Source organism: Thamnophis elegans, chromosome 3 (genome assembly GCF_009769535.1).
Source record: "Thamnophis elegans isolate rThaEle1 chromosome 3, rThaEle1.pri, whole genome shotgun sequence".
NCBI classification, from domain to species: Eukaryota; Metazoa; Chordata; class Lepidosauria; order Squamata; family Colubridae; genus Thamnophis; species Thamnophis elegans.
Window position 1 is genome coordinate 115,035,824 of NC_045543.1, and position 20,706 is coordinate 115,056,529.

General features: G+C 41.3%; 1 protein-coding gene, 1 long non-coding RNA gene and 1 other non-coding gene across 11 annotated transcripts in view; 1 reads left to right on the top strand and 2 right to left on the bottom strand.

Moving 5' to 3' along the window:
- Nucleotides 1-1,161: 1,161 nt before the first annotated feature.
- On the bottom strand, nucleotides 1,162-2,629 carry LOC116506358. 2 transcript variants are annotated; one of them, XR_004255015.1, is made up of 2 exons: nucleotides 2,569-2,629; nucleotides 1,162-1,211 (listed from the first exon to the last, which is right to left on the bottom strand). It is a non-coding gene; the product is annotated as an uncharacterized LOC116506358 (long non-coding RNA). The 2 variants fall into 2 exon arrangements; XR_004255014.1 differs by having other exon boundaries at nucleotides 1,177-1,211; nucleotides 2,407-2,606.
- On the bottom strand, nucleotides 1,407-1,543 carry LOC116506903. Its single transcript, XR_004255109.1, has one exon. It is a non-coding gene; the product is annotated as a small nucleolar RNA SNORA47 (small nucleolar RNA).
- A 16,438-nt stretch (nucleotides 2,630-19,067) lies between the features above and the next one.
- The window catches only part of PDE8B (phosphodiesterase 8B), a 55,306-nt gene continuing 53,667 nt past the window's right edge, over nucleotides 19,068-20,706 (top strand). For all 8 annotated transcript variants that reach the window (XM_032213365.1, XM_032213370.1, XM_032213368.1 and 5 more), the window contains exon 1: nucleotides 19,068-19,364. In XM_032213365.1, the coding sequence (XP_032069256.1) occupies nucleotides 19,068-19,364 (297 nt within the window). The remainder of the gene's footprint in view (nucleotides 19,365-20,706) is intronic.

Consider the following 20,706-nt stretch of genomic DNA (forward strand, 5'->3'; position numbering starts at 1 on the left):
GTAAAAGACAAGCACTATTTATTAATCTTTGTCCGTTGCTGGCAATGGAATTTAGGCTGGATTCTATTTTTTTCTCCATTTTTCTTCAAAGTAGAGACTGAACATTTATTTATTGAAATGTTAATAAACATGCTTTCAAAAGATGCGCTGTGAATTTGTGTCTATGGAGATTCTCAGTCATCCAGGTCATGACACGAAATTTTTATAAGTTTTGTAATTATATAGAATAATTGCATTGTGGGTAATTAATCTGAACAATGGCTAATAGACCAATACTTGGTTTTATTTTTGGTTTTTTTAAGATGTTTGAATTTTTACATCAAAGATCATTCAGCCCACATTTCATCTAAATATCACTATTTAAATTTCTAGAGGTGAAACTGATTTAATTTTAAAACTATTTAATCTTTCAGATTAAATTACTGGGTTTGAGGTGGCATGTTCATTCTTAAGTAATCAAAAATGCCTTCAGTTCTTTAAATGGCATCTATTACAGCTCCATCATGTCTACTTCCTTAGCTCAGACAACAAATAATAATAAATTGTATTGAAATAATTGTAACATAATGTTAATATCAAGCATCCACATAGTTCTGTCATCCTCAAACAGTAATGTTTCAGCAACAGACATGTTTTATACAATTGTTTTCAATTGCTTTGTTCTGCCTAAGAACAAAATGATAGTCATGATAGTTTAAATTATAATTTAGAAATGAAACTGAACCTTTTCACACAAAAACAAGACAATTCTCAAAGCACGGCAGCATGCGTTTACGTATTAATAGAATTAGGACCAAGGCAGCATATATTTGATAATATATTTTTATTGAAGAATGTTTAAATAGGTTCACATAAGTGTGGAAAGTTGAAAGGTACTTGAATATGTTGAGTTTGAATATGAAACCAAATGTTTGATTTTGCTTTAGAAGTACATAACAGAGGGCCTAAATTCTTTGAAAGTATTGCCACAATACTACATTTTTTAATGCAATAAGTGAAAATGTTAAATATATGTATGGAAGTTCATCAACTACAATATGAAAAAGTTATATAACAAATGTAACAACATAGGTGATTCTACAGTAGACTTAGATACATATTTAAAACTGCTCTATAAAGGGCATGTTGAAAGGAAATCTTAAGTACGATATCTTGTTTGATGTTTATATCCTACTGTAGCAAGATCTCTGTTTTTCTGTTTTTTGATCATCCTATTGGAAGGAAAACAGGTTTGAATTAATATTTACCATATAATTAATCTACATCTACATCTAAATTCAGGTATGCAACCCATTGTGCTATAGTTACAAATCACTCAAAATTTTATATTGTTTCAAGATCAAACATGATTTACAAAATGCTATTAATACTAGAAAAGCTACTTTAAGCTGTCATGACATTTGAGAAAAATATGTGCAAGTAGCAACGATATTCCTATATCTAGTAAGTTAAAGGAATGTGACTTGCTTTTGCACAATTTGATTTTGGAGGTTATAACCAATAAATGCAGTACTTGGAACTGCCTTATTTTCTCAGACCTCCTTCGTGGACCACTTATTAATTACACAAGAGGCAGTAACATTATTTAGTCCTAGAGATTTCATAGGCAGTATATGATACTGTATCTGGAAAAGTCACAGTCAGAGAACTTATACAACAATGAAGAATTGGCTTTGGCCCAAGAGTGAAAGTTATTTTATTAAAAATATTATTTTCATTGTGGTACAATAAAAGTATCTGCCAATTCTTCTTCACTCGCCCCCAAATACAAATAACAGTTCCGGAGATATACTGAACAAATGAACTGAAAATGCACGTAGTTTAAGAATATAAATTTTGTGATTTTTGACATTTAGAGTGCAGGCAAATAAACCTCAGTGTATTTAGTTTGTCTTATTGTCCCAACATACACGTGTAAGCATCACTGATGTAATAATCTACTAAATAAGGGCCCCCAGATACTCTTGCTGCTGGCAACGTGCGAGCTTGAAAGGCTAAGGCGCAATTGTGTGGGTTTTTTGCTCCACGTGCACCAGTAGAACAGTTTAACTTTGAAAAGAATGTAAAATCTTGTTTATCCTAAAGATATGTGCACATTTCCTAAGATCTTTAGCTTTAATTACACTAGGAATTACACTTTATGTTTATAAGAAGTGTCTCTTTTTCTGCTTAAAAGGTGGGAGTAAAAATCATTCTCAACTTTTTTTTTTAACATCAAACATTGTTAAACTAAGTTACAAAAAAAAAATCATTAGCAAGCTACGCCATGCTTCCTTTTGTCTACTTTTAGATTTTTACTTTTAGGACAAGCTATACATCCATGCAAAGAAAAGGTTTTGTGATCTAACGTTTCTATTCCCGCCCATTTTGTTTGGATTTATTTGGATTGTTTTTCCAACTACTTACCCTTCGCGGCAAGATCTTCCAAATTGTAAGCAGTTTTAATCTACCCAACTTATTTTTACTAAGTCCTGACGTTTATAGAATGCTCCCGACAACAACAATAATAGCCTTACGAAAAGCAATCGCGCTATCCTTTTAAAAACACGAGAGAGAAAGTATCCTCACCCATTCCCCGATTTTCCCCATCGTCTTCCGCTTTTGAGGGACGGGCCGTCACGTGCTTTCCCTAAAAGAACCCGCGCGCAATTTTATCACTGTTGTTTTCTGCATTTCAACTGACAATTCCTTTAACTGGCTGAAGGATTCTGGGAGTTGAAGTCCACACATCTTAATGTTGCCAAGTTTGAGAAACGCCGCTCAGAGTCTCTTGGTTTCTGGTGCCTTAACTGTTACACCAAACTGACTCTCCTATTTTATATTTATAGAAAACTTAATCTTATAAAGGTGCCACCATATCTCTTTATAGCTCATATTTTATATCCTGTAACTCCCATTAAAGATATGTAATGGTCCAGTACACTGACTCCACAACCTCTGATCTGTAGTATTGAACAGCCAAAGCCAAAATGCTGTTTGCATTTCTCTGCCAGAAAATTCCATTTACTCTTTAGATTCCCTCAAGATGAAGATGAACCTTTAGAAAAGCCTTAGCAGTGGATTGATGTTTGGCCAGCTAGACTGGATATTAAGGGTGAGAAGACTATTCCCTAGCCTGTAGTTTGGTGACCCAGAATATGATCTGAATTTCACCTGAGTCTTATTTTTAAAGAGATACATATTAAATAAGCACACCAAATTGTGTACTGCATTTGCCATCTTTTCTGGGAGAAGTACAAATAATTCTTGTTCAAATAGCTATTCCTTCAGTGACTGTTAGAACTTATAATTGTGCTGAACAATTATAGAACTTATAGCCGGCCCTTTGCAGTGTTTCCCTTGTCCCATTTTCACGATCCAGGTGCTCAGAATTACCCACGTGATGTTATTGCATTTAACAACAGTGGGGATTCCCTTAATGACAGCAGCCAGAAGTGCTGGAACTGCTGTCACTATGTGCTGTGGTCATTTTTTAAAAAAAATATTTTTATTAAATGTATATTGCTGCCTATTTGCCCATGGCAATTCCAGGTGGCTTACAGACATCATGCTTTATGACTGTGTTGCTTAGCCATGAAAATTCCAGTTCCGATTACCATCATTAACAGAATACTGTAGTGTTAAAACTTCCAGGATTTGTAGATTTTTGTTCCAATTTCTCCTTTTGGCCACTAGAGGCCTCCATAGCTATACAAGACTCAATCAGCACTCTTGGATGAGCTGTAAAGAATAAGTGTGAAAGGAATAACAGTACGGTAGTTAAAAATCCTGGTAACTATTTCTTAGCAAAGGAAATTCTGGTGCAAATACCATCATTAAATAAGGACCAGATGAATTTTTTCCATGATTGCCTTTAGAACATTTCTATAAGAGATCTTTGCATCAATTCTAGACTTGGTCAATATCATAGTATTGGTCATGTCCGAGATCTGAATCAATGTAAGGCTAAAAAATTTTTTAAAAGGTTCTTATCTGGTACATCCAAAATTGTAACAAAAGTAATTTACTGATTTGTTTACATGAAATTTGCAGAGCTTGTAGGTGAAAATTTGCCCCACTCCATCTCCTGTTCCCATAGGTCAAGGGTCTCAACCCATGGTCCAAGGACAGCACTGGTCCATGGCATGTAAGCAACCAGGCCACACAAACAAGCGAAGCCCCATTCACGGAATGCAGACAGTACGCAAAATCATACTCCCTCCATTCTGCAGAAAAAAGCTTTCTCCATGGAACTGATCCCTGATACCCAAAAGGTTGGGGACCATTCTACAGGTGTTCAGTTCTCAGCAGTGGTCTGAACGAGAAAAATAAACATATTTATGTAGATTTGGAAAGGCCACCCAGCTCCCAAAGGACTCTGGGCAGCTTACATAGTTCAAAGACGTTTTTAAAAAAGTACACCTGAATAACATCACCCACTGCAAAAAAAAAAAAAAAAAAACCAACCACATTGCTCAACAAACCAACAACCTTAGGCCTGGAGCAAAGAAACTTTTCAAAGACTTATAGAACCGTGCAGGGTGGAAGCCATGCACACCTCTGGGGAGATTCTGTGCCAGAGGGCAGACACATTGACAGAGAAGGCATGTCTCTGGATGCTACTAGGTGGCATTGTTTAAATGAAGACATCCGGATAGTCCCTAGTGTATCTTATTGGATAAGCAGAAATAGCTTATTGAATAGGCAGAAATACCATAACTGGAGACAAGTGGTGCCTTAACACCCTGTGCCATTGTTGTGGCCTGCAAGCTGCCAGCAGAACTGGCGGCAGACTTGGACGATGGGGAGGTTGGGGAGGAACTTGGGCCAATTCTGGAGTTTGGAGAAGGCTCTCATGGATGCTCTGCGTCGGACACAGAGATCGAGCCAGGGCTGTCCGACATTTCCCAGCCACCGGAGAGGCAGCTGCCTTTGGAGGCTGAGATGAGTGAGGAGGAAGAACAGCTGGGGCCTGTTCCAGATGCACATATGCACAGAGCCATTAGGAGATGTGAACAACTGGGGACAAGGAGTTGACTCAGGAAACAAAACACACTTGGACGCTGAATAGTCCCTCCCTGGCTGGGGAATAAATAGAAGGAAAGAGGAGTGGTTGTCGTAGGAGACAACAGTTCATATTTCTGAAGATTTTGCTCATTGTGTTTTGTGCCACAAAGACTGCTTGCCAGAACTTAATTTGGAGTCTTTCAGCTGGGAACTCATAGCCTCGCAATTATTTCAAGGAACTGATAAGGTCTGTTACTGCAGTTAAGTCCTTGAAGTACTATAGCCTGGACTTTTTGGTGGGTGAATTTAATTAATTAACAAGAGGTAAATAAAGTGGGGGGGTTTTGTGACAAGGAGTCTGTTTCTTGCTTCTGTTAAGGCTAGGTCAGAACAGAACATGAAGATTTTTTAGCTGACAACTGGCATCTTAAATTGCACCTAATTAGCCTATTATGGACAAAATAAACGACAAAGTAAATGGAAATTGCATCCCTACTAATTTTTAAAAAAATATAACCAAGGTCAAATCCAGTTCTTCTTGAAATGAACAGTAGGTTTTGCCACCCCTTGCTTTTTATACCTCTTTGTACACGGCCTAAAACAAAATTGGTAGCTTGTTATTACTGAAAGAGAGCTACAGCGAATGACTGAAATGGGCTATGTTCAGATCAATTCACAGATATTATCCCTGTTTTCTGTTATTTTAGTGGAGGATGTAGAAAGACTCTGAAACTGACCCTGAAATAATTTAACTATATCTTCCCTTTGTGGTTATATTGAATGGAAATCAAATCAGAATATGTTTTTACTTCAGTGTGTTTGGAGGCTAAAATATTTATTTTCTGTTATTGATCAAAGCCTACATTTTCACAGCTCAACAATATGGTAGATTCTGTGAGGTTGCTTGGCATAGCTGCCGTCTTCCCTTACTCATTAACTGTATTTACTATCAAGAGGGATTGTTTTCTGGTGAAGGCCTCAGACCATTTTGCAGATGGGAGGAACAAAAGTGAGTGCATCTACACTCCTTCTTACACTTTCTCTGATACATGCACATTATCTACATTTCTATTATACACACACATACATATACATATGCATATACCCCGCGGCTTACGATCATAATTGAACTCAAAATTTTTGTGGCTAAACAAAACAGTGATTAAATGAGTTTTGCCCCATTTTATAATTGTGTTTTGCACAGTTGTTAAGTGAATCATTGCAGTTGTTAAGTTAGTAACACAGTTGTTAAGTGAATTGACTTTGCTTGTCAGAAGATCGCAAAGGGTGATAACACTGGGACACCGTCATAAATATGAGTCAGTTGCCAAGCATCTGAATTTGGATCACATGACCATAGGGATGCTGCAAAAATCATAAATGTGAAAATTTGTCATCAATCACTTTTTTCAGTGCTGTTGTAACTTTGAAGCATCACTAAATGAATTGTTGAAGACTGCATATACACATACACAATTGTAACTTTGTACTGTCACTAAATGAGTTGCTAATTTTAAGACTACATATACACATATCAATAGTGGGTTTCAAATTTTTTTAGAACCTCTTCTGTAGATGTGGCTGCTTTGTGGGAGTGGCTTGCCAGCCGTGTGACCGGGTGGGAGTGGCTTGGCAGTCATGTGACTGGGTGAGCATGGCCAACTTGTAAAATGTGGTGAAACTCACTAGACAACGCTCTTGCTTAGCAACCAAAATGTTGGCTCAGAAACTCTGACATTTGAAGCAGTCAAGTCTTAAAGCTGTCAAGTTACAAGACCCTTGGACCCTTAACCCTTTTAAAAAAAAACAATGGTGTTCAAACTTGACAGCTTTAAGACTTGTGGACTTCAATTCCCAGAATTCTTCCTCCAGTCATGTTGGCTCAGGAACTCTAGCATTGAATTGTGCAAGTCTTAAAGCTGTCAACCTTGCACCCCTAACCCTATAGAAAAAAAAACCCAGGGGTGTTCAAACTTGACAGCTTTAAGACTTTAAGGTTTAGATAGGACTCTTAGAGGCAGGCGGGGCAATTGGTGAGCCAGCCAATCATGAGCGGCGGGCGAGGCAAGCGTGGTGCGGACGGGCAGGGGGAGGGAGCAGGAACCGGTTCTAAATGGCACGGTAGATTTGTGGAACCTCTGCTATAGAAGAGGTTAAAACTGGCAGGAACCCACCCCTCACACATACACATATACATCAGCAGATTTTTCTGCTGATCCCTCTTTCATTTTTGTCATGGTTTCCTGAATTTTTTATTACTTTGCTATAATTTCATTATATTTTATGAACATATTCATCTTTTAGTGAATCTCAAGCTTTGAATTTTGCTGTTTTAATATAAAAAGGGCACATTGATATCTCAGATAAAGTCTCTAAATCAGGGCTATCAAACTTGTGACCCATGGGCCAGTTGCATCACATGCTGGCCAAGCCTGTGCCTAGTTTAGCAAAGGGGGGGGGGCAGTCGTGATACATCACATGATGCCGCCGTGACAACGTGAGTTTGACATCCCTGCTCTAAATGAAGAGTTGACATGCCAAGGAATTAAACTTAATCAGATCTTTCCAAAAATTATTCATATGTTTTGGGGTCCAAATTCACATTGTGAAACCTAGGAAATCATTTGGTATACAGTAACTGGGATGTCCTATACGTGGCAAATATTATTGAAATGAGTTAACATGAACAGGTCTTGATTTTAATTAATACGGTATTGTAGAGAGTTTTATAGATACGTCATTGCCACAAGAGGAAGTCTATGCAGCAATATTAGTAAACTTGCCTTAAGTTGTTTCCTTGGGTCTCCACATTCTCATTCTGTATCTTTTCACTTCAAAAGGACTGCTCGAACTATGCATATTTATGCACAAAGAAGCCTTACACCCCCTCCATAAATAATGATTGTCACAGATTCAGGAGGCACTGGGCTTTGTTGCATTTTGCACTGTGCTTCACCTGTCACTCCCTACCAGTGAAATGAAGAACAGGAATAAGTGCAGCAGTGAAAAAACAGTTCTTCATAAAATACAGAGACCTTCATTTTAGAGGTTTGAAAGCACTCGAAAAGTGTGACGGCAGAACTAAGTAGGTTTGGCTGACGATAATTTGTTGTCTTAGAGCGTCCAAAGGATGAGATTTTTTTAAAAAAAATCTGTAGCTGTAATGGTGTGATCAAACTCTACCTGTTTTTCTTCCATTCTTTGTACAAAAACTGATAAGACTGACTATAGGTAAAGGTAAAGGGTCCCCTCGCACATATGTACTAGTCATTCCCGACACTAGGGGGTGGTGCTCATCTCCGTTTCAAAGCCAAAGAGCCGGCATTGTTGAAGATATATCTTTTGTAAGGAATTACAAAATAACTTTGCCTTTTATTTAAGAGTTCCACCAACATTCTCAGAGGTTCCTGCACTTATGGCATTAAGTTCAGAGATGAGAATATGGAGGCAAGGACTTTATCGGTCACTGCTCTGAGACTCTGAATTGAGGATTCTAGTCGATTCATTACTTCAGGGTGTGCCAAAGCCTGTTCTGTTGTTACATCATACGGTAATTTACTACAAAAAGAGAGAAGAAAATGATAATCTACAGAGCACAGAAGAATTAATATTTTATTGAACATTTTTATTGAAGAGCCAAGGTGGCGCAGTGGTTAAATGCAGCACTGCAGGCTGACTGCTAGATCAGCAGTTCAGCGGTTCAAATCTCACCGGCTCAGGGTTGACTCAGCCTTCCATCCTTCCGAGGTGGGTAAAATGAGGACCCGGATTATTGGGGGCAATATGCTGACTCTCTGTAAACCGCTTAGAGAGGGCTGAAAGCCCTATGAAGGAGTATATAAGTCTACTGCTATTTTAAAAAATTATACTTTAGCTATTTTATATGTTAATGAATCTGCTGGATTGATTATAATTATAAGCATCATAGCTTATTTTAATAATAAAGGTAAAGGTTCCCCCTTGCACATATGTCCTAGTCATTCACAAATCTAGGGGGCAGTGCTCATCTCCGTTTCAAAGCTGAAGAGCCAGTGCTGTCCGAAAACATCTCCATGGTCATGTGGCCTGCCGAAGGTGTATGGAACACTGTTACCTTCCCACCAAGGTGGTCCTTATTTTTCTACTTGCATTTTACATGCTTTCAAACTGCTAAGTTGGCAGTAGCTGGGACAAGTAATGGGAGCTCACTCTGTTATGCAGCACTAGGGATTCAAACTGCCAACCTGCCACTGATTGACAAGCTTTTTTCTGTAGGTATTAAGGAAGCCGTATGCTGATCAGTTAAGTTGAATTGACTCCAACTTTATCCTGCAATATTTGGACTGGGACTTATTAACAGTTGGATTATAATATTGTGATTCCTCCCCCTCATTCCATCAGGCAACAATCTTTTATTGTTATATACTGGAAGAAATAGATTTTGCAATATTCTGCAGTTTCTGATTATAGGGTTTGTTATTTGCAAAATCCTTAGCCCCTGTCCTTTGAACATCTGGAAGCCACAGGGTGGTGCTTGGATCTTGGCTTCTGGTTTTGGTCTTAATTGTTGTTCATTAATGTTTACATCAATTGTCGTGTTAGCCCATCACCAGCTGGCACTTCTCAAATGATCTCATCTTAGCTTGCTGACCACCTGTATCACTTTAGGGGCCAAGTATTGTTCTTCATGAGCTTCCTTTGTTTCATTTTCTGGCCATTCATTCTTGTTGGCTTTGTGTTCATGGGGATAATTCCGACAGCATTAAAGAACATATGACAAAGTTTCCCAATAAATTTTATTTTGAGAATGCCTTGACCACAGTTATGTTCAGGTGCTGATGGATCAAGAATATTTAAAATGGAGAGGGGATTCAGTTTGCTATTACTTTTAAGATTTAATGGCTGGATAAAGGTAGTTAAGTTACAGGAATTCATGCTGTACGCTACTAACCTCCAAGTTGAAGAGGCATTTGGGATTTATAATATGGAATAACTATCTTTGACAACCATTTCAAAGCTCTAACTGTTACATAGCTTAGCTGCTAAAATTGTCATAGATCTGTAGGTCACCTTGGAGATTTAATTTCCTTGGCTGAAATTTGGCAGCAAACCATCAGAATTTGCCTGCACAATTTTCCTTTTAAAAGGAACAAGTACTTAAAAATGTCTTGCTTAGCAACAGAAATGTTGGGGTCAATTATGGTCAGAAATCAAGGACTATCTATACTGACCTTTAATACCAACATAGTATTTCAGTCACTAACTTGGTTGACAATAATCCCTTGCAGTTGCTGGGTACTCCCTCCTTCGGGTCTCTAGGTTTTATTCTGGATTCAGTTATAGCACAAAGGTGTCAAATTTGTGGCATCATGTTGCCATTACGTGAGATTTTGTGACATTTTGCCCCTTCATAGAGGTGGGTGTGGCCTGTGCATGGCACATCAGGCCTACAGACCGCCAGTTTGACACCCCTGTTAATATAGCAGAAATGTTAAAGCAAAGGAAAAAAGATCAACAAGCATGTTAAAAATTACAATGTTGTATGAAAGGCTTTGGAGAATGAAAAAGTCTTTGCCACCGAAAAAAATATAGAAGCAGGTCACAGAGGAGTCAATTTTGCTAAGAATATTGAATAATCACCAGTACTTCACCTGTACTGACCAGCCATTTCTTAGCTGAGGACATCTAAAAGAAAGATCCCATGGGGACATGAATCAGAAGAAGGGTTTCTCCAAATGTAAAAGTATCAAATTGTAATTGTGGAGGACTTTCAGAATGAAAGTGAAATGTGCATTTTATTTCACTGTATGCTCAGTAGATATTAATCTGCACCACACACACACACATACACAATGTGATAGATATATCAATTACAATTAGCTGTCACATTAAAAAAAAAACCTCTAGTATGATTTGTTATTTCCTGGGAGAAAACAAATTCCTTCCTAGTAGCATTTAAATCACCGATTCTGGCTTAGAAGAAGAAACCATACTCTCACGATGGCTCTTATATTAATGCAAGAATCTTTGCAGAATACAATTGATTTCAGATGTGAAATAAGTGCCCAAAGGAGATTTGACAAAAAAAACAACAACCCCAAAACCCTCAGAATATTGGCAGCTGGCAATGTATTTTCTTTTTATTAGATTTTGCAACCAGGGATCTTTGGAATTGAATCAGGTACTTTTATTTTCAAATATCTTTAGTTTTAAGAATAATGATCCAGTTGGTGACTACTGGATAGGTCAAATTACAAAGCAAATAGACTCGGTGGCTCAGTGGGTAAGACGCTGAGCTTGTCTATCAGAAAAGGTTGGCAGTTCAGCGGTTCGAATCCTAGCGCTGCATAATGGAGTGAGCTCCTGTTACTTGTCCCAGCTTCTGCCAACCTAGCAGTTCGAAAGCATGTAAAAATGTAAGTAGAAAAATAGGAACCACCTTTGGTGGGGAGGTAACACCATTTGTTGCGCTTTCGGTGTTTAGTCATGCCGGCTACATGACCATGGATACTCGGCTTTGAAACGGAGATGAGTACCGCCCCCTAGAGCCGGGAACGACTAGTACATATGTGCAAGGGGAACCTTTACTTTTACCTTTGATTATTTTGTGGTATCTGCTTTTCATCGGCTATCTCATGGTTGCTTTGCAAAAAGGTTTTTTTTAGCAGGATATGCAGTCTCATTCATACATTTAAGATCGTGGCTTATTTTTGAAACACCCACAGCACCATGCCTTTTCATGGTTCTAAGTAGGATGTTCTCCACCTAAAAGTATCTCACATTGGTACAAAAACCTGAATCGTACTCACCCCAAATACAGCAACCATGCCTTGACTGAAACTGTTTCAGCTATAATGCATGTTCTTCTACGTTTCTTATTTGGGGAAATTGAATTGAGAGTCATGATATGATCAAGATGGATTGTTTTTGCTGCTCTATCCTTCTGAGGCAGATAACAATCTGGAACTGCCCCCTATAGTATTTTGTGACAGGAGATTTCTGGCTATTGCTGGAACTTTAGGAAGCTGCAGTTACCGAAAAGGCACCGGCTCTTCTTACAACAATGTCAGCAGAAGCCGGAGTCTTTTAAGAATCGGAAATGCAAGGAAAGTGAGGTGAGAGAAGTATGAAAACTGATAGAGGAACTGTAACCATAACTGATCTTAGCTGGAAGCGTTATATACCCAATGTTTCTGTTGCAACATCTAAGCTTTGAAGCAAACAGCCCAGTGAAATGCATCTGGCTTGCTGAAAATAAATGGACACTGGAAAAAAAAATCTAAAGCCATTTTGGCTTGAACAGCACTATTTCCAGCCTAAGAATGACTTCTTTAAAAGTGAATGGAAGTAGCCACCAGAGTTTGAATGTACCACATGGAAAGGTAAAGCATGAATGATGGGCAATGTTAGAGATGCATTAAACAGAAAGGAAAACTGAAGAACAGGGTTAGTACGTGATTTCTTCTCACAGTAAATGTATTTTAATTATGTTGTGCGGTGGTCAATGTTACATAATTAGTTCCCCCCCCCCCCATCTCCTCTCTCTGAATGATACCCAGTCGGTTACACAGTTTCTCCCTACTTCAGTTCCACTAGTGGTCCATTAGTATCAAATACAATTGGATGCTTTTAATTTTGCTAAATAATACAATGGGAGGATTAGATAATGAATGGAATCAATGTGTCCTAAGTGCTGGAATCAGGATTGATTTTGTGTTTCATATCCTGGAAATGACTAAACTGTGATTGTCATCTGTCAGGAAATTATGGTTGCTGTTGCTAATTGCAACAAATGTACCATTATATTTAACCAATGTCTGACTTGTTACTCTTCTATACCTCCTTGAATTCATGGAGGCAGAGAGTCCTTTGTAAGGATATAAGATAAACAAAGAATAATTTGTTTCTGTTTCTCTGATATATTTTCTACGTTACTTGCAGATTCTGGCTGTAAAACCAACCATTCATGTTTGAAGACAACAGATAAGCCGCTTAATGCTTATGTAGCAATGTGCTTTGCTTATTGTGCAATCTCAGGCTATAGTCCAGTGATCGCTAACTTTTTTCCACGTGCCGAAAGTGTGCACACACACCCATAATGCAATGTGCAGATGACCCCCTAGTGCAGCCTTGATCATGCGCATGTGACTCCCCAGTGCCCCCGTGCATGCACGTGTGACCCCCCCTCGTGTTCCCCGCGCATGCTTGGGTGACTCCTGCATGTGTTTTCCTCCCCCCACCACATGCACACGCATCTCTTGCATGCAGCCCATGCCCTGTGCATGTGCGGCAGAGACCTGAAAACCAGGTGGGCGGTGGGCGGTGCATGCACATGCATGGTGGAGCTGAGCTGGGCGGAAAGGGCTCTGCATGTCACAGGTTCGCCAACATGGCTATAGTCCATGATCTCTTAATTTACTGCCTCAGCTTATGCCCATATTTAAACTTTACACAGGAAATCTTCCAATAATCCATTGTTGTATGTTTTTACACATTTTTCCTAGTGGTGGAAAGTTCCATGAATATTGCTAAAAAGCTGTGCTTCCTTATAATACAAGAGAAAAGGACACTTTAAATATCTTTAAAATGTATTTCTTAATTTGGAAATATGAGAACATTTACTAAGGTAGGAGTGACTTCCCTACAATAGATCTAGAGAAAACAAGCTAGACAAATAGAAATGTTATTTTCTAAGTGTTTTGCTTTACCGCTGACAGTTCTCTTTGCCCTTTTCTGCTGGGTACTGTCGACAGTGATTTTGGGTTCTTGGTTTTTTCTACAACAGTGAGAGACCTCTGTAGTTTCCACAATCCCATTTGCTTCCCTTATTTTTATAGAGAGCTTCAACGACAGCATTGGGGAAGTTGTCAGGCATCCCCTCTGTGGAGCAAATGTCTTCCATGATATCTTGAAACTCCTGCAATGTGATTAGCTTTAGTGCTTTGAAGGACTAGGCAGGAATGCCATCCTGCCCTGTGGTTTTATTTGATTTCCTTTGTGAGATTGCTTTCTTGATCTCATAAGTAGAGGGAGTCTGGTCTAGGGCAACCAAGACTTGCTGCTGAGGAATCTGCTGTGGATAGTCTACTGCAGGGATCTCCAACCTTGGCAACTTTAAGCCTTGGTGGACTTCAACTCCCAGAATTCTCCAGCCAGCTTTAGAGACCCCTGGTCTACTCAGTAGGTTAGAAAAGTGTTCAACCCAGCCATTTTTCAGTCCTCCCTGATCTTTTATCAGGCTTGGCCCATCACATGACAGCAAGAGAGAACTTCCTGATTTAGAAGGACCATAAAGTGCTTTATGGCACTGAATAAACCTTCTGGTGGCACGCATGTCTGCATAACTCCACCAGCTCAGCCTTTCTCTGCCACAACTTGTTCTGCATTACTTGAGGTTCTACGTGTACTTTGGACAGCAGGTGTTTAAACGTGTCTTTCTTTGAGAACAGATGATATATCATTCTGTCGATCTGCATTGGCCTTGTTCTTGGCCTAGAGGGCTTGTCTTGTGAGTTTCATCAAACCAGGGTATGAGCAGTTTTTTTGGTAAGAGTACAGCTATTGCAGTGTACATGATAACATCTTCAAACTGTGTTCACTTTTCAGAATAGGCTCCTACAAGCAGTAAATGAAGTCACCTTGTAAACATTGGATTTGGCTGCATCTTACAGTCTGCTAAATATGAATGATACTCTGGTAGTCTTTGGTAGCTTACAAATTAAAGAGATTATGTGCAGGTTGAGAATTGACCAGAGCAGTCTATGATCTGTCCAGTTCTCACCACCTCACATAATTCTGGTAATAGTGACATCTTTGAAGTCGTGCTGACATACAATGGATAGTTAAGTACATACCAGTGTTTGGACCTGGGATGCATGCAGGTTGTTGCAAGTCTGAACATTGTGTTAGTGATGCACAGGTTGTGCTTGGCAAACTTACTCAGAAGCAGTAGGCCATTTACTGTTGACTTTTCTCACCCTGTGTCTGTCAAGGACTCATTTCTTTTCTTGATCTGAAAATTGGTCAGTTATCTTAGTAGTAGTTCTTAGGATTGATATGCACTACTATTCTTAAAGCTTCTATTTGAATTATTGTCATTGTATCAAAATTCAAAATGAAAATACAGAATACAAGGCTGATAACAGTTAAACTGAGGACTGTACTCCAAATTTATTTTCCTTCTCCGAATTATAATCTTCCAAAGTATGCAAAACATCTGTATTAATCCTGTGAATGTCAGAATTAGCTGCATTCATACATTAGGAATAAATAGTGCTTACAAGGCACCTATATCTAAGTATCCTTAAACTTGTGTAAAAACCTAAGACTAATAAATAATTAAAGAACAAACTTGTAAAATATGTTGCCAAACAGGCCTAAATTAAATTAATAAAAAACCTCAAATATTATTCCATATATGTATGGAATAACCCCGGTCATGATTTCTTTCTCCTTACAATTGAATAGCAACTTTTAGAGAGGCTCTGGATCTATTCTTTCTTTCCCACAGAAAACCATAGGACTTTGAAGTTATAGTTGTACCCCCTTGGTTTATAGCAGTAGTAGGGAGTCCAACTACCTCAAGTAGGGAGTCGTCACCTCAAGACTGGATTACTGTAACGCGCTCTACATGGGGCTGCCCCTGAAGAGTGTTCAAAGACTGCAGTTGGTCCAGAAAGCAGCCGCGCGAGCGATATTGGGTGTACCTAGATACACCCATCCTACACCCATCCTCTGTGAGCTGCACTGGCTCCCCATTGGTCTCCGGACACGCTTCAAGGTGCTAGTCGTTACTTTTAAAGCCATACATGGTTTAGGACCTGGCTACCTGAGAGACCGCCTCCTGCCACTTACCTCCCAACGACCAACAAGATTGCACAGGTTGGGCCTCCTCCGGGTGCCGTCGACTGGACAATGCCAGCTGGCAGCCCCCGGGGGAGGGCCTTCTCTGTAGCTGCGCCGGCCCTGTGGAACGATCTACCCGTAGAGATCCGGACCCTTACCACTCTCCTGGCCTTCTATAAAGCCACCAAGACCTGGCTGTTCCGGCAGGCCTGGGGCTGTTGATCAATATCCAGCCCCACTTAGACAGAATGCATGATGTGGAATTTTAATTTGTATCTTCTTATCTTTAACTTTTAAATGTTTCTTTTTACCTTGCCTGTAAGCCGCCCAGAGTCCCAAGGGAGTGGGCAGCATACAAATCTTATTAAACTAAACTAAACTAAACTAAACTAAACAATACTATTGGAGCAAATTGCCATTCCTTCCATGGTAATGAGGCTTAACACAATTTCTTCATATAGTCCTAATCGTGAAGATAGTTCATCAGCTTGATCTGGTCTAAAATATGACTGTAAAGGTTCTAGTCTAGTGGGATCTATCTATTCAGATCATGTAAGATCAGTTCTCTCTGTACTCACTAGCTACCAGTCTATTTTTGAACTCAGTGCTGGCTTTAAATTTTAAAGCCTTAAAAATATGGAATCATATCTTACTTATTTTACCTCTCTACTGCCTTCCTCTATGACTCTGCCCAGGAGTTTTATTTCATAAACACATCTTTGTATTTCTTTGCCTCTTGAGACTGCAGAGGCTCAATTATTTCAGTTTCTCAAACTCAGCAACTTTAAGATGTACAGGGAGTCCTCGACTTACAACAGTTCGTTTAGTGGCTGTTCAAAGTTACAATGGCAATGAAAAAAGTGACTTATGATCATTTTCCACACTTATGACTGTTTACTGCATCTCCATGGACATGTGATCAATTCAAACGCTTGGCAACTGACTCATATTTATGATGACTGTAGGGTCCCAAGATCATGTGATCACCTTTTGCAACTTTCTGTCAAGCAAAGTCAATGGGGAAACCAGATTCATTTTTACAACCATGCTACTAACTCAACGGTTCCACCACAAATCCGCGCACAACAAAAGCGCGCCTGACTAAACCGCGGTGACTAAAGCACGGTGACAAAACCGCGTGACGAATGAGCGACTAATTAGCCCTAAAGCGCGCCGACAAAAGCACGCCGACAGAAGCGCGCTGTAACGGAACCCTAAACCTAACCCTAAACCTAACCCTAACCCTAAACCTGGGATAGAATGAAAAGTTGTTTGCAAAAAAAAATCTACAATTTTCATAAGAATTCATAATTTGGTTATAGCAAATTCTATTTTTTAGGAGTCTACTCTTAGCAGTTACTCTTAACCCTAAACCTAACCCTAACCCTAAACCTAACCCTAAACCTAACCCTAAACCTTACCTTAAATTAAATTGCGCTTCTGTTGGTGCGCTGTTGTCGGCGCGCTGTTGTCAGCGCACTTTTGACATCGCGGGTTTAGCGCCGCGGTGTTGTCGGCGCGCTTATGACGTTCACGCTTTTGTCGGGTCACGAACTCAACAACTGCAGTAATTCACTTAACAAATGTGTCAAGAAAGGTCACAAAAAGGGGCAAAATCCACGTAACAAATGTCTCAGCATCAAAAATTTTGGGCTCACTTGTGGTTGTAAGTCGAAGACTGCCTATATGGTTTTCAGCTCTCAGAATTCCCTAGTCAGTATACTACCTAGGGAATTTTGGGAATTGAAGTTCACACATCTTAAAGTTGCTGAAGTTAAAAACCCTGGGTTATATTGCACCCAAGATTCAAAAAGATCTTGTGAAAAAATGCTATCCTTGTGCTCAATAGCCCCCACCCCCACCCCAAAGGCACCTTGATTTAATGTACTATATTTTATTTTTGAAGCCAGTTTTTTTTGTAATCCAAAGATATTCCTTGATTTGAGGACAGTTCATAATCCAGAAACTTTTTATTCAAACTGGTATGTTTGAAGAAAAGGAGCCGCTGCTGAAACCCACTCATTGCCCACAGATTCTCATTAAGGCAGTCTGGGGAAAACAAACTAATGGCAAATTTGGAAGAGCATTCAAAGAAAACTCTGGATTTGCCAGGGAGAAAGGGGGTAAAGGTTCATTCAAGGAGAGTGAGAAGGCTCTTTGTCACTTCACACAGTGTTGTACTCTGTGTTTTCCCCAGTGGGATGAAGTAGTTGACTGGGCTGCCAGCTGCTGTTCCAGTCCAATATTTTTGGCCTCCTACCAAAACTTTGGGGGCAAATTCTTTCTCTTCTAGGAAGGGAGGCTAAGATAGATAAATGCAGCCCAACGGGATCGGCCTCTGCCCTTTCTGTACTGAAGGGGGGTGGGCAATGGTGGATTAAAGCTCACTGGTGCCCCAAGCACTGACAAATCTTGGTGCCCCTCCTTTGTACATACTGTACAAATCTTCACTGGTGTGTCCCCCCCCCCCACTTTATCCACTTTGTGGTGCCCCCTTTGGGCCTGGTGCCCTGAGCACGTGCTTGGTCTGCTTAATGGTTAATACACCGCTGCTCGTTCTCCTTTCACAAATATTCAACTGGTCCGCCCTTATTCTCAGGCGAAACGCATGGCAGCTGCCCCAGTGCGCTGGAAGCAGTGGCTGCCTGCAGACGATACGATAAGAGGGACGGCGCCCGGGGGCCCGGGATAGAGGATAAAGGGACCGGCGAGGCAGAGACGAGGAAGCCGAAGCTCAGTTCTAAGGGGACGCTGAGCGATTCCGGAAGGCGAATTGAGGGAGCGGGGAGCGGCGGCTGCCGGCTGGGTTGGGCTGCGCAGCGCCGGCCGCCTGGCCACCGTGCTTCAAGTTTCCGTCAGGCGGGCAGCCTCCGCCTCCTCCCTGACGCGGGCTGTGAGGGATGCCCTCATGATGGAGCGCGGCGGACTCGCACTCCCGTCTCTGCCTGGCGGCGGGGAAGGACAGGGCGCCCTCGGCGCAGGGGAACAGCACTGCGGGGACCGGCGGGGCTCTCCGGACGGCTGCTGCCTGCGCCCCGAGTCGGGCAGCGCGTAGCCTCCGCCGACGGGAGAACAGGAGATGAGTCGCAATCGCCGCCGTCGCCGCCGCCGCCGCCCAAGGCCGACGGCCGATGTCCCCGCTCTGGGCTAAGCTGCCCGCTCCGCTCGGCGTTCCTCAGAGCTCGAGAGCTGCGAGGGCGTCTTGGTGTGGCCCCCGCCGTCTTGTTCGGTCGGTGCGAGGGCGGCGCGGCGGAGGGATGGGCTGCGCCCCCAGCATCCACGTCTCGCAGAGCGGCATGATCTACTGCCGCGGCTCGGACGAGTCCAATTCGCCGCGTCAGACCGCCGCCGTCTCGCAGGGAACGGGCGCCACCGTGCACGGGCTCTTCATCAAGACCGACGCGGCCGACTCCATCCCTTCGGTGCTCGCCTTCCAGAGTCGCCAGGCGCCGAACTGCCCGGCCTACCCGCGCAGGGAGATGGGCAGGAGTGGGGGTCGCCACTGCTGTGGCGTCGTCGAGGCGGAGACCCAGACCCGCCAGAGTAGCGTCAAGGTAAGGACCGCACCTGCTGGGCGCGATCCAGATCTCTTGCAGCTGGCTGGAAGACGGATCAGCCTTCCTTCCACCGGCTTCCCTCCAGATGGGTTGAATCAGACTCCCTAGGGCTGTCATTATCCTTCTCTGATGTGCAGGAGTGTAGGTCTGGGACTGACATGGGGACAATGGAAGCTGTAGTCCAACACATTAGGAGGGCACCAGGAGAGGAAGGTCAGAAGGGCATGAGATTGGGCTGAAGAGAAAGAGCCTCATGATGAAGAAAATGACAAGCTTTGAGCTTTTCTGTCCTTCCATCACCAGAGGTCATCCTTTAGCAGAGACATTTTGAGGAAGTCACAGTAACAGAGATTTCTAACTAACACCTGACCTTATGGTCAAAATAGTAATTATCTCAGTGGGACTCTCAATATTCCCCAGAAGAAGAACTTTCCTTGGGCAATTTTTCCCCTCACATTTTCTCTCCAGTATTCCTTAACTTCCAGTTAGGAGTCACTCATTTGAAATAACCAGCCAAGCCAAAAGCTCACTCTTGAGTACTTTTGCCAAGTTTATCTCATAATTTAGTCCAGTCCCCCCCCCCCCAAATCTAAGATTCTCTTATTGGGTTCAGCAGCTGCAGCTTTTGTTTTTGACATAGTCTCAAATTCCAACACATCTGGCTTCAGCCGAGGAAAGGCTGATTTAAAAGATGCTCAGATCCTAAAAAGGAACAGATGAAACCCCTTGAGCCACCTAACTTAAAAATGTCTTTGGGCTGTTCAGTCAAGTTTTTGTATCTGTTTCCTAGGAGACGAGCAATAAAAGCCACAATGAGACGGGGAGACTAGAGAAAAGCAGTGTGTTTAGTCTCCTACACGATATTGCTTTGGCTGTTGGGGCAGCCAAATGCTCCCATGCTCTACAGAAGATGATAAGGGAAAGAGCATTATCAGAAAGGCTGCAGCAGATGCGCATGGAATACAGTGGTTGTCATGGCATCCAAGGATTTACTACTTCTCCAGGTTTTTCTGTCTGGTCAGGTACAAGCACATTGGCCAATGTCCTCTCCTGTACATTGGGTGGTGGGAAATGTTGAAATTCAGGGTTAAGTTTTTGCATATTTTGGGAACTTTGTTGCATTTACCTTTATCAATCCATGTGCTTTATCTACCAGAATGCATCCCAAATGCATCTTTATCTAAATATACATATGCTATGGTGGAATATGAGTTAAAACAGAACCACCTTATGAAAGCACGAAGTAAGTAAAATCTCCCTCGAGAGAGGGAGGTCAATTTTTGATGCCAATGTCGACATGTCCATTAATTTTCTTAACAACAATAGAGAATACATAAAT